Source organism: Leptidea sinapis, chromosome 40 (genome assembly GCF_905404315.1).
Source record: "Leptidea sinapis chromosome 40, ilLepSina1.1, whole genome shotgun sequence".
NCBI classification, from domain to species: Eukaryota; Metazoa; Arthropoda; class Insecta; order Lepidoptera; family Pieridae; genus Leptidea; species Leptidea sinapis.
In genome coordinates, this window is record NC_066304.1 from 3,930,763 (window position 1) to 3,944,148 (window position 13,386).

General features: G+C 33.8%; 1 protein-coding gene across 1 annotated transcript in view; it reads left to right on the plus strand.

Moving 5' to 3' along the window:
- LOC126976428 (apolipoprotein D-like) overlaps positions 1 to 13,386 on the plus strand; it is a 17,308-nt gene continuing 3,922 nt past the window's right edge. The window contains exons 1-3 of the mRNA XM_050824758.1: positions 1 to 138; positions 11,528 to 11,653; positions 12,579 to 12,709. Of these exons, the coding sequence (XP_050680715.1) occupies positions 4 to 138; positions 11,528 to 11,653; positions 12,579 to 12,709 (392 nt within the window). The 5' untranslated portion in view covers positions 1 to 3. The remainder of the gene's footprint in view (positions 139 to 11,527; positions 11,654 to 12,578; positions 12,710 to 13,386) is intronic.

Here is a 13,386-nt window from a genome sequence, read left to right on the forward strand (position 1 = left end):
CAGATGTTATGTTCTGAAGGTGCTGTTGGCTCGTCGAACCATCACAGTTGTGCACAGACCACATATTTGAGTGGATCTATCGCGAAGTCTTATGCGATTAAATCATTTACGTTTTTGCGGTTAAATACATCGTTCAATGTAAGTCTTAAACATTTTATCATATCTTATATTTATTCAAGCGTTTTGTATAAGGAATATTTTACAATTACCTGGTGAAATATAGGCTGTTGGGTACCAATTTAACTGATACTGAAAATTTGTGTTGTTAAATTCCTAAAAAACATTTTAAATAAAGCAAGGTTATTTGTAAAAAAAATACTTCTTATCAATTACTCGTTCATTACTAAGTACATTTATATATTAGTTAGTAATATTTAATTGTTTCCGGCACATTTTATTTATGTTTAAACTTGTGTGTAGGGATTCAAGGTCTATAAATTCATACAAAGGTAAAGACCTTATTTTAAATTTAATTTGAGCAATGTGAAAGTAAATTTAATCGGAATTAACTTCGTCATACTTAGCTCGACAATCGAATAAGGGTTTATTAAGATTTAACCGAGAAATCCCAGCTTATGATGATAATTTATCTTGGACAAGGGTTAGTGTACCTTTATAACTAGATCTACTAGTTCTATTAACTTAAATTTAATAGCACGCTTATCAAGTTATAAATTAAACATAAAATTACTGGAATAAATAATATTTACTGCAAGTTAACGACTTCTGTTTGCAAAAAGGGCAGCTGGTAAACTTTATTAGTAAAATAATTAAGATGCTTAAGTTTTTTTATTAAGTAGATGTTTGGTCATCATCTCATTTTCATCAAGATCAGCATCAAGCAAATAGATTGGAGTGGTTTAGTCATGTTTGGTGATCTGGTTTGTAGAGAAAATAGATGAGAATAGATTAACTTAGTTTATGGTGGGGGTGGAATGTTATATGTACGGTTTTAGGTGCCCATTTAACATGGGATGTTTTATTTTTTTCGAATTCAATGGCGAATCCAAATAATAATTAAGTACAGCAAGTTAACAGTTGACTGATGATACCGTCTTAAGCTCTTACTATCCCTCTGGGAGACAGACGTGACGGTAGACTTACGGCCGTTCCCAATATTCAGTCTATCTCTTACTTGAGATTAAAATCGTAACTATCGTTGACTTTTCTGTCCCAATAAACTTATCGACGGTAACTCACCTTATCCGTACACGCTGTCTGTCAATGAGACGACGTATAGCTTACCAGCTTAGTATATTGGGAACCTACTAAACTATCTGCAGATAGAGATAAATTACTACCTTCTACTGTCACTAATTAGCTGTCAATAATCTTAAGCTGTCCCAATATACCCGATAAGTCATTCTTATCGCCTCGTATTGGGACGCATGAATTGCAATTTCTATTCAAACTTCTATCGCTGGTAAGCTATACGTCGTCCTATTGACAGACAGCGTGTACGGATAAGGTGAGTTACCGTCGATAAGAAAGTAATAATAAGGACAGAAAAATCAAAGATAGTTACGATTTTTATCTCAAGTAAGAGATAGACTGAATATTGGGAATGGCTTTTAGAATATATTAGCTTATAGAAAACCTGACAGCTCGACAATGCGTGACCAATCTTGATTTGTCAGTGTGTACGTTAGCTAGTGGTTTTGTATTCAAAATTCTAAGCAGCTATTGTGAAAAGTGGCTGTCTATTTACAACTTGTCTATCAAAATCAGTTACAGTCAACAATAGATTCGTTCTACTAAGGAATTCCGCACGTCTAACATAATATTGTACATTTTACTTTAATTAGACTTATTTTTTATGATTTTTTATTTTTATGATAATAAGGAACGAGACGAGCAGGACGTTCAGCTGATGGTAATTGATACGCCATGCCTATTACAATGCAATGCCGCTCAGGATTCTCAAAAAACCCAAAAATTCTGAGCGGCACTACAATTGCACTCGTCACCTTGAGACATAAGATGTTAAGCCTCATTTGCCCAGTAATTTCACTAGCTACGGCGCCCTTCAGACCGAAATACAGTAATGCTTACACATTACTGCTTCACGGCAGAAATAGGCGCCGTTGTGGTACCCATAATCTAGCCGGCTTCCTGTGCAAAGGAGCCTCCCACTGGTGAGGTGGTGGCTTAAGCACTTTTTATGAAATATCTGATTTACAAACAAATTTTGTATGTATATTACAGTCATTGTAAAATGCACTTTTTGATTGAAAAGAGTGGCCGTTGAGTTTCTTGTAGCATCTCCTCGCGAGCTCTACATTCTCTAACAACAGATAAATTACAGGACCGTTGTCTTTTAGAAAGGTGAACGCGCTTTTTTGATGGTACTCAGTTCGTATCGTCCTGGAAACACCGCACAAGGAAGCTCATTCCACAGCTTTGTTGTACGAGAAAGAAATGCAAGTACCAAGTGCATTCCAATACTATATATGTTAGTGACATTGCAACGAGAAAAGCCGTTATATTTACCGTAGTACTGTTCCTGTTGAATGTAACACACGGGTACTATTCCATCTCGCATCTCATTCATTCTATCAGCTGGATATCTGATTACCCGAGCTCATAATGGCTTCAGGTAGACCGGAACGTTGAAACCAATTCATGCTACTAATTACTTATTAATTTATTTACTAGCTGACCCAGCAAACGTTGTATTGCCATAATATACCAACTATAAGTAGCTAAAATTAAGTTTGTTTTTACCTCCTGAGAAATTTAGACAGATGAAAAGATTCTAATTAGTTATTCATTTTAAACTATTCTTTCAATTTGATTTCTGAACGACGGGGGACACATCAAAGGCAAACAAAATTGTTGTTTTTTTTTTATTCCGAACATTTTCATATTTCTTCCCTACCTTTTAAACCTTCTCTGGACTTCTACAAATAATTCAAGACCAAAATTAGCCAAATCAGTCCAGCCGTTCTCGAGTTTTAGCGAGACTAACGAACAGCAATTCATTTTTATATATAAAGATTTCAATTTTCACAATTGTCACAATTTAATTATACATATAAATAAAATTGGAGTGTCTGTTTGTAATATTGAAATAACCGTTTAATACTACACGTATATGAATATACACGGTACATACACTAAAATATTTTTTTTTACCATTGTCTGTTTGTTCCGGCCAATCTCAGAAATGGCGTGGACCGATTTTGACGGGACTTTTATTGGCAGGTAGCTGATGTAATAAAGAGTAACTTAGGCTACGTTTATTTTAGAAAAATTCATTTATTTTAGTTAAATAAAGTAATGTCCAAGAAACAGTCTAACTTAAAAAATAAAATAACACAACGTTTGCCGGGTCAGCTAGTATGTATACAATATAGTGAATGATGTTAGTAGATGTATTATTCAAACAAAACAAACTATATTTACAATACTAAGACTACATAAAATTAAAACTATCATTACGTGGAAGCGTACCAAGAATACTGGCAGCATTACCGCGTTGGATAGCAAGGTTGATCCGTTGACCGAAATAGCTGCCAGCGCTTGGGTTTCCAGTAGCCTTATTGAGGCGCGAAGATAGTATTTTGAACATTCTCCGCGCATCTGGGCCCCACGGGCTAAGTGTCCCGACACCAAACGGCACAAAGATGTATGACTCAGTGAGAGAAACATGTTTGCGACGCTTGCTATCTTCGGCAGTCGAAGCAGCAGCCCCAGCACCAACTGACGTAACTTGGACATGAGAAGGAGCCAGAGTGTCACACCAGCGCCCTTCCCCGTGCCCAAGCCACCAATGTCATTCCATAAGGACGCTTGCCATCGCGGCGGGTAATACCATTTGGCTCTAAAACAGCTGGTATATTAAGAGCGGCAGTTAGTAACTTATTAGATATTGACATATTTGCTACAAGCATTTCCAAGGCAAAGCAGTGCAAAACCCTCAACTTTTTTAATTAAGTATTGTTTCTTGATATCTTTTTTAAAAAGTATCTTTATTGTCATGAATTGGAGCCGAAAAATAGTGTTCACGTACATATTTTATATATATAACTTCTATTAGTGAAAAAATGTAATTTTTTTCTGTTACTATTTAAGTTTCTACAGAAATTGTATTAGCTATTGGTGTTCCTTAAATAAATAAATAATTATAAGACCAAAAATATATGGCAAAGTCATGAGGCCACCGTGTGGTACGATGTTAAAAAGCTAGCACACAAGACATTACACAAAGTAACATTTATGATTTAAGCAGCTAGAATATGGTAACTAATTTACAATTACTATAGTAAAAAAATAGCAATATTGAAGAAGGCGTTACTTTGCGGAAATCCATAATTATACAAATGATTTGAGTTTTCTTTAGTGTTAATTCCGTGCTTTAGTGTGAGTCTCGTGCCAGATTTTGGCAAGACAACACGTCCTGAGGATGCCACGTGTAGAGGTGAAACACGTGTCGAATTGTTTAAAGACAAATATTGTCGGAATTAACACTAAAGAAAACTCAAATCATTTGTATAATTACTATACTAAGCTACTTAGAATATAAACTTAACAAAATAAGGTTACATGTTTGTATGTGTAAGGGTGTGTGTAGTATTTGAGGGTTTATGCAGTATGAGTGTTTTTTTTTATGAAAATAAGGGATGAGACAAGCAGGGTGTTCAGCTGATAATAATTGATACGCCCTACCCATTACTACTTCATAACCCAAAAATTCTGAGCGGCACTACAATTGCGCTTGTCACCTTGAGACATATGGTGTTAGGTCTCATTTGCTCAATAATTTTACTAGCTACGGCACCTTTCAGACCGAAACACGCTACTGTTTACACATTACCTGCCGTGAAGCAGTAATGTGTAAACATTACTACGATCTAGATTAAACCAAAATTTTGAATTATGAAAATTAAGAAGAGATCGGAACATATAAGCAACATATTGTGTAGATGTATATTAATATTGCTGCTATAAGGCGTCCACGGGGGCGACATCGCGTGCAGTAGCTAGTATATTTTTAAGGCCTGCGTAATGGCCTTGGGTTTTATTTGCACTGTATTAGACGTTAGCTAGTGATAATTTGTCCATTCACTTTACTGCCAAATAAACACTACAAAGTTAGTAAGGTTAGACCAAGAACAAGTAATTGACATGTACGTTATATGTCCACTATTTAACTATACCTTAATATTAATTTTTCTTTTTTTGGACAAATGTTACAGTTGGTTGATCGCTGCTGCTTGCTTTCGTATCAAATAGCGTTTCAAGTAGAATTAGAATTTATATTAATTTATAATAGAATATCCGTTTTATGATTACCGTTTAATAGTTTCAATATTTGAATAAAACGTTTTATATTTGTTCGTAAAATTATTAATTTTAATAATAAGTACTCACTAAGTAAAATTGAAATTTATATGCAATACGTTTGGTTATGTATGTAAATGTTATACTTAACAAAACCTAAACATAGTATATGTTAAGAGAGCTTGGGTACCTTCAAAAAAAGCGCGTACACCATCCTTTAAGACCGGCAAAGATCCTGTGATTCCTCTGGTGTTGCAAGAGAATGTGGGCGGCGGTGATCACTTAACATCAAGTGACCCGTACGGTCGTTTGTGCTCCTTTTCCATAAAAAAAGCTCAGATATGAATACTCCTATAGGCGTTAAACGTTCTTATATTTTTAGAAAAATATGTGATTAATGTATAAATTAATGCAAAAATATTTATAATAATGTGCTTCAATGTGCTATGTTAAATATCATTGCTTGTGGCGACGTCGGGTTGCGAGTCGTTCCATTCGTCGCCTGAGGCGCGAAGATAGTACCTATTTTGAACATTCTCCGCGCCTCTGGGACCCACCGGCCAAGTGTCTCGACATCAAACGGCACAAAGATGTATGACTCACTGAGACCAACATATTTTCGACAATTATGCAAATGATAAATTTAAACATATTTCATAAGTATAATCAAATTGTGTACTGACCAATATTCGGCATTAGGTGATGTCATAAATAATCAGGTACGTGTGAGAAGCGAAGGTCAGTTTGTATAAATCTATTCAATTTTTTGCATGACGGACGCAGAGCGACCGACAGTAACATAGACAAAGGTCAATGTTACATGTATCCTCTTCCAAAATACGCTTTAATTTAATAATTCATTTCATGATACCAGTGGGAGGCTCCTTTGCACAGAATGCCGGCTAGCTATGGGTACCACAACGGCGCGTATTTCTGCCTGTATTAATGTGTAAACATTATTATGTTTCGGTCTGAAGGGCGCCGTAGCTAGTGAAATTACTGGGAAAATGAGGCTTAACATCTATTGAAGGAGTTAGGCTTAGTTCTGCAGCATATGCGGTTAAGAAAATTAGACGGTTAACTGACATAGATACGGCGAGATTAGTATACTTTAGTTATTTTCATAGTATTATGTCCTATGGTATATTGTTATGGGGCAGTGCGGCCGATATTAATACTATACTACAGAAGAGGGCTATTCGCGCGATTTATAACCTAGGTCTTAAAGAATCATTAAGAGAAAAATTTAAAGAAATAAACATTTTGACTGTTGCTTCTCAATACATTTTTGATAATGTTCTGTATGTTCATAAGCACATTGAGGAATTTTCTTGAAACTGTGACATTCATAATGTTAACACGAGGAACAAACATAAACTTTTTATGCCTACTACTCGGTTGGGTCGAGTTAGTAAGTCTTATGTTGGGCGATGTATATGCTTCTACAATATGATCCCAGAAAATGTACAAAAAAAATGTGTTACAAAATTTAAAAGAATTGTTAAAAAACGTTTGTGTGGGAAAGGTTATTATAGCATAAACGATTTTCTTAATGACACCACGGACTTGGAATAAAGCGAACACCCTCAGACTCTTTAATTATAAATGTTTAATGTACGATATTACATTGTAAACCATATTTTATATTAAAAAAAAAAAAGCCCGCTGAGTTTCTTGCGCCCATTCTTGTCAGGTCTGAGGCAGTCTCTTTGAATGGGTGGTAGTTTTTGACGTTCAATAAGTGATTTTAAATCCTATTTTGAATAAAAATATTTGAATTTGAATTTGAAAGTCTCAAGGTGACGAGCGCAATTGTAGTGCTGCTCAGAATTTTTCAAAGTTTTTCAAGAATTCTGAGCGACACTGTATTGTAATTGGGCAGGGTGCATCAAATACCATCAGCTGAACGTCCTACTTGTCTCGTCCCTTATTTTTATAAAAAATATTTTGTTTCAATTCAAATTCAAATAATTTTATTCAAAATTGTATATGAAATCACTTATTGAAAGTCAAGAACCCATACCGAAATGAATGCTTCAGAACTATTCGGGGGTCTTCTTTTTTTCATTAAAATTTTGAAACAATCAAAATAATTTAAAAAGCCTATCGACGACGCCATTCCCAATCTGTTGTATCATTAATAAATTCAATTGGTATAGTAACCTTTTATATTTTGTAAACGTGAACAATTCTTTTGAATTTCGTTACACATTCTTTTTCTAGGATTATGTTGAAAGAAAAAAAGACTTGCGAACTCGAATTAACCAAGTAGTAGGCACGATAAGTTAATTTTTGTTCCTGCTTTATGCCTGGCTTCTAGCACTCGCATTAAACCTTTCATCTTGCATGATCTCTTTTTTCGTGCCCTTGACATCACCATGTTAAGCAATCCTTGGGAAACATTGAATCCCCTATCTAATCGTGGATGTACGCCTAGGAAGACCTTTCCCAACATGCAGTTGATCAACCCTCATCCATCCCTTCTACATCACCAAACCAAATATTTTCTTAACAATAGATAACCTATAAATTATTTAAGTTTTCTTTAGTGGTAATTCCGCCAGTATTTGTTTTTAAAACAATTCGACACGTGTTTCGCCTCTACACGAGGCATCCTCAGGACAAATTTGGCGAGACAACACGTCCTGAGTTACATCGAATTGTTTTAAAAACAAATATTGGCGGAATTACCACTAAAGAAAACTTAAATAATTTGTATAATTATGGATTTCCGCAAAGTAACGCCTAATTCAATAAATTTTCTTAATAGATAACCTCTTCTTCCTTCACCTCTCCATATCTCCAAATCTTTTCATCTGTTATATTATAATGACGAAGTAATCATTAATAATCTATGTTACGTCAAATTATAAATCAAATTATCCTTATTCTTGGTACTACTATAATTTTCTTTCGTCCTTATTACCCTGACAGAAAGGAGACAATTTTTTTGGGTCCACTGGATATGGTGATATTTATTAATCGTTTTATGCTAGTAAAATTATTGTCACTAATTTATTATTATAGCATAAATCTAACCGGGATAGTGAAATTATAATAAAAAGGCAAACACTTGATACATTTCCGATTAATGAAACATGAAAATAAAAATATTACTAAAAATGTGGTGGTAACAATGATTATCAGCTTTTTACAAGTAACAAATATCTACTAGATCCATTAACCTCATTTTAAACAGCTGTAAACCATTTCCAACTAAATATACCGTTGTAATGTAGAGATTATAAGGTATAAATCAATATATGTTTCAATACTATAAGCCACATTTGTCGAAGAAAAAAATTGTCTCCTTTAGAATTCGTAAATCTAAGAAAGTCCTCAGGTAATATTAAAATTTAATATTAATATTTAGAATTCGTAAATCTAAGAAAGTCCTCAGGTAATATTAAAATTTAATATTAATATTTAGAATTCGTAAATCTAAGAAAGTCCTCAGGTAATGTTAAAATTTAATATAAATATTTAGAATTCGTAAATCTAAGAAAGTCCTCAGGTAATATTAAAACTTAATATTAATATTTAGAATTCGTAAATCTAAGAAAGTCCTCAGGTAATATTAAAATTTAATATTAATATTTAGAATTCGTAAATCTAAGAAAGTCCTCAGGTAATATTAAAACTTAATATTAATATTTAGAATTCGTAAATCTGAGAAAGTCCTCAGGTAAAATTAAAATGTAATATTAATATTTAGAATTCGTAAATCTAAGAAAGTCCTCAGGTAATATTATAATTAAATATAAATATTTAGAATTCGTAAATCTCAGAAAGTCCTCAGGTAATATTAAAATTTAATATTAATATTTAGAATTGGTAAATCTAAGAAAGTCCTTAGATGCGTGTTGAAAATATATGATTCATTGATAGTAAACTCTACAGGGTACATTGTTATGTGGTTAGTGTTATTCCTATCTTTTAAATTATCAGCAAGATATACAATATAAACAAATGTATGGTATAAATACATGGAAAATTGTACAGAACTAGAAATTTGACAACGGACCATTTTTGCCGGTATCAACTATTTAAAATTTACGGTATGTATGCTATAATTAGTTATTTACATATATTCATAATTCGATCTGATTGTTATTATAAGGGTTTTTGGTTTATTTAGTTTTTATTTGGTTTATACTTTATGCTCAGTTCTTTTTATCAAAGTTCAGCTTAAGTTTCATTTAATTCAGTTATTTATATCAAATCTATATTACTATGTATATGTTTAGGTCTGTACCTAATTAATTTATGACATAATTTTCATAAATTATATTTAGTTATATGACGCACTGATACTTGATTATTTCTTATATTCATCCGGATGTCGGTGTATGATTGGATTGCTCTAAAAGGCTAGACCGATTGTGATGTAAATATATTAATGCCAGTGTAACGATGTAGTCACTCATATTATGTAGAGTCTGTACGGTAAGCTTCAGTTCAAGCCGAATCTCGCCGTTATGAGGAGAGTGTTTTTCTATTACGCTAGTATACTAAGGCAGGCATAAAAGGCATTTAAATATTCTCAAAACTTATTCCTTTGGAATTATTTTTGATGTCATTTCTAATAACTACTAGATACTAATACCGCTTCGGAAACAAATGGCGCTCTGAGAGAAAAGAAGGGACGCAAGAAATTCTCCATCATCCAAACATTTACCCCCTTATTCATTTTCGTCTGCTAACTTAAAGCATTGCTAATTCTCAGTCTGTCTTCTTCTATTGACGTAAGTCAGAATGAGGAAAAACACTCCTAAGCGGCTGTTTAAAGCTAGCGGACCATTATGAATAAGGGGGTTAAAGTTTATGCATTTGACCGCTCAGATTATGCTGAGCTTAAGCAAAAGTTTATTTATTTACTCACAATCTAGCTAGATGTCATAAACTGACGAAAACGAGATTTGAAAAGGCTTTAAACGTCGGGTTAACCAAATTAATAATAAAATTATAACTTTTACACAAAATCTAATATAAAAACACAGTTACAATTACACGTGTTATAATCCTTTAAAAAGTGTTTTATTTAAATGTGTAACACTCGCGTTAATCAAAGAAAATGCTATATGTTTTCCTTTATTTATTTTAATCAGAACTCCATGATTTCCACATTTAATTTAATGACATTTAAATACTACTAGCATCCCCCATTCTTGTATTATACGGGTATGTTAGGTCGTAAACAGCTAGTATTCTTTTTATGAAAAAAAGGGACGAGATGACCATGACGTGCAGCTGATGGTAATTCATACGCCTAGCCTATTACAAATTAGCGACACTCAAGATTCTTGAAAGACCCAAAAATTTTAAGCGGCATTACAATTTGCACTGTTACAACTACAATTTACATTACAGTACAGTAAAAGCTCTTTATTCGCGGGGTATATGTTCCGTAAATATGCCGCGATATGGGGATATGTTCCTAGGTGACAAAATAAAAAACAAACATATAAAAAAACAATTTAACTGAAGCTTTTGACCATGCTTATTAATTATTATCTTCAGGCTTAGGCAACGGTTTAAAGAATTTTGTATTTTTTTCTTGCTTGGCAGTTTTTAAAAGGTCCTTCGTTTCAAACTGATACTCAGCACTGGCATTAGCAATTTGTCTTTGTTCTTTACAAGTTCTTCAAGATTTTTCAGAATTAAATGTAACATTTCCAGTGCTTTTTGAAGCGTCTTCTTCAATGGGCTGTGAATTTAACGTTTCCTCCAAGTCGATTTTAGTCAAATCTTCATCTTGCGATTCAAGCAACTCCTGAATGTCACTTGATCTCTCGTCCTATTCCATCCGCAATTTTGGCTGTTGGATTTTTTTTATTAATATGCATGTAGTATGTACCGATTACATCCGCGAATTAAGAAATCTTTAGCCGCAAATATAGAAATTGGGTCACAATTTTTTAATCCGCGAATAGTGAAAACGCGAATGAAGGAAGCATGAATAAGGAGCTTTTACTGTAATATAAAATTTAACCCACAAGCTTACGCACACATTGATAAATCAAAATTGGTCAGGTCGCTTACGCTTATATATTTTAAGTTTATAATAGACACTAAAGCAGTGCCTTTTTTTTAGCCACCAAGTTTGTCGGTCGCAGTATTTATACATAAAACCTCAATTAGTTTTTCGGTTTGAACAGCGTCTCTACTAAACCATTTTACATTTTTGCTGCATTAAAATACCTTCGGAAGTTTATTTGTAAGTACCAATTTTTTTTTGTTTCAGATGTCAGTGTTAAAATCAATAGCGGTGTTCCTGTTGGTGGTGATGGCAAATAATGTCAGAGGTCAGATTATTCTTCCTGGGGGATGTCCGGATGTTACTGCAATGTCCGACTTTGTTCCCGGCCGGGTATGTTGCAATTCGACTGATTATTTATGATACTGTCTGATACTTATGTTAAGGTCAGTGAGAATGGAAATAATTTTATAAAGAACCGTGTGCATGTGAAAAGTCAACATGCGGAATGCTAAAGCCCAACTGCACGGTCAGTGGGAGGCTCCTTTACACAGGATGCCGGCTAGAAGCAGTAATGTGTAAGCCTTATTGTGTTTCGGTCTGACGGGCGCCGTAGCTAGTGAAATTACTGGGCAAAAGAGACTTAACATCTTGTGTCTCAAGGTGACGAGCGCAATTGTGGAGCCGCTCATAATATTTGGGTTTTTCAAGAATCCTGAGCGGCACTGCATTGTAATGGGCGGGGCGTATCAATTACCATCAGCTAAACGTCCTATTCGTCTCGTCCCTTACTGTCACAAAAAAAATTAAATTCGTATATTATAAATATGAAGTAAAATATAAATATGCCTGAAGACAGATAAGAATTCACTCATGATTGTTTAAAAAAAAACATAGATCTTAATATACTATAATATATATAAGCCACATTTTAGTTTATATTATTCGTAATAATAGTAATAGATTAAGAATAATTACGAGAACGCTTCATCACCATCATCTTCATCAGCCGGAAGACTTCCACTGCTGGACAAACGCCCCACGAAGATTTGTCCTGCGCAACCCTCGTCCAATGTATTTCAGCGATCTTTACCAGATCATCGGCCCATCTGTATGGGAATAATATAATAATATGGCTACCTACACTTCGTCTTCCGGCACGTGGCCGACATTCGAGGACTTTTCTGCCCCACCGGCCATTAGTCCATCGAGCTATGTGCACGGCCACTTCAGTTTCACAATCATCTTAAGAACGTTTAACAATTTAAATGAGTTTAAATACAATTGCTTTTCTACCATGTGTTTTTTTATGTTTCAGTATTTGGGCAAATGGTACGAGGCAGAGAAATACTTCGCAATATTCGAGATGGGGGGGAAGTGTATAACCGCGACGTATTCGGCTGAAGACGACGGGGTGATTGGAGTCAAGAACCAACAGATCAGCACTTAGTAGGAAATCATATTTTAATGGAATCTTTATGAAAAATCATAGTCAAATAATTCATATGGTTTTTATAAACCTTACGTTTTTAAAAAAAATTATAAATTCAAAAGTGTTCTTATGAACACTTTTGAATTTTTTATCATCATCGGAGATTCGCATAGGTAATGTTGCGAAGAAACGACATGCAATGCACCTTTAATAAATATATTAATAACTAGCCGTTGCCGCCCGCTTCTCTGAATGAAATTTAAAAGGAAATAATTTAAATTTATTCATCTTATTACAAATACAATAAAAAATAAGTAGCCATAAACCATCTAGGATAAATTTCGCATCGAATGGTCATAGTTTATGTCGATACGATCAGTGGTTTAGGTGTGATTTAGCCTCAAACAAAGACCATTATCATTATATATATAGAGATAATAGAATGAGAAGAAAATAATCAATTAAGTATATAAAATAAAACTCAAATAACTTTGCTGAAGTTTTTAGTTCTTTTAAGATTCTTAATTATAATCTAAATGGTCTACTAAGAAGGAAGGAAACTCAACAGTTTCCTGACCTTGTGGTTTTAGAATTTAGAAACGAAATGTGGATTCGCGTTGCAAGGAGTTATTGTTAACCGCGGTATTGTGATGCCAGACATTTTCATGGTGCATATAAATTTTTTTATAGGAAA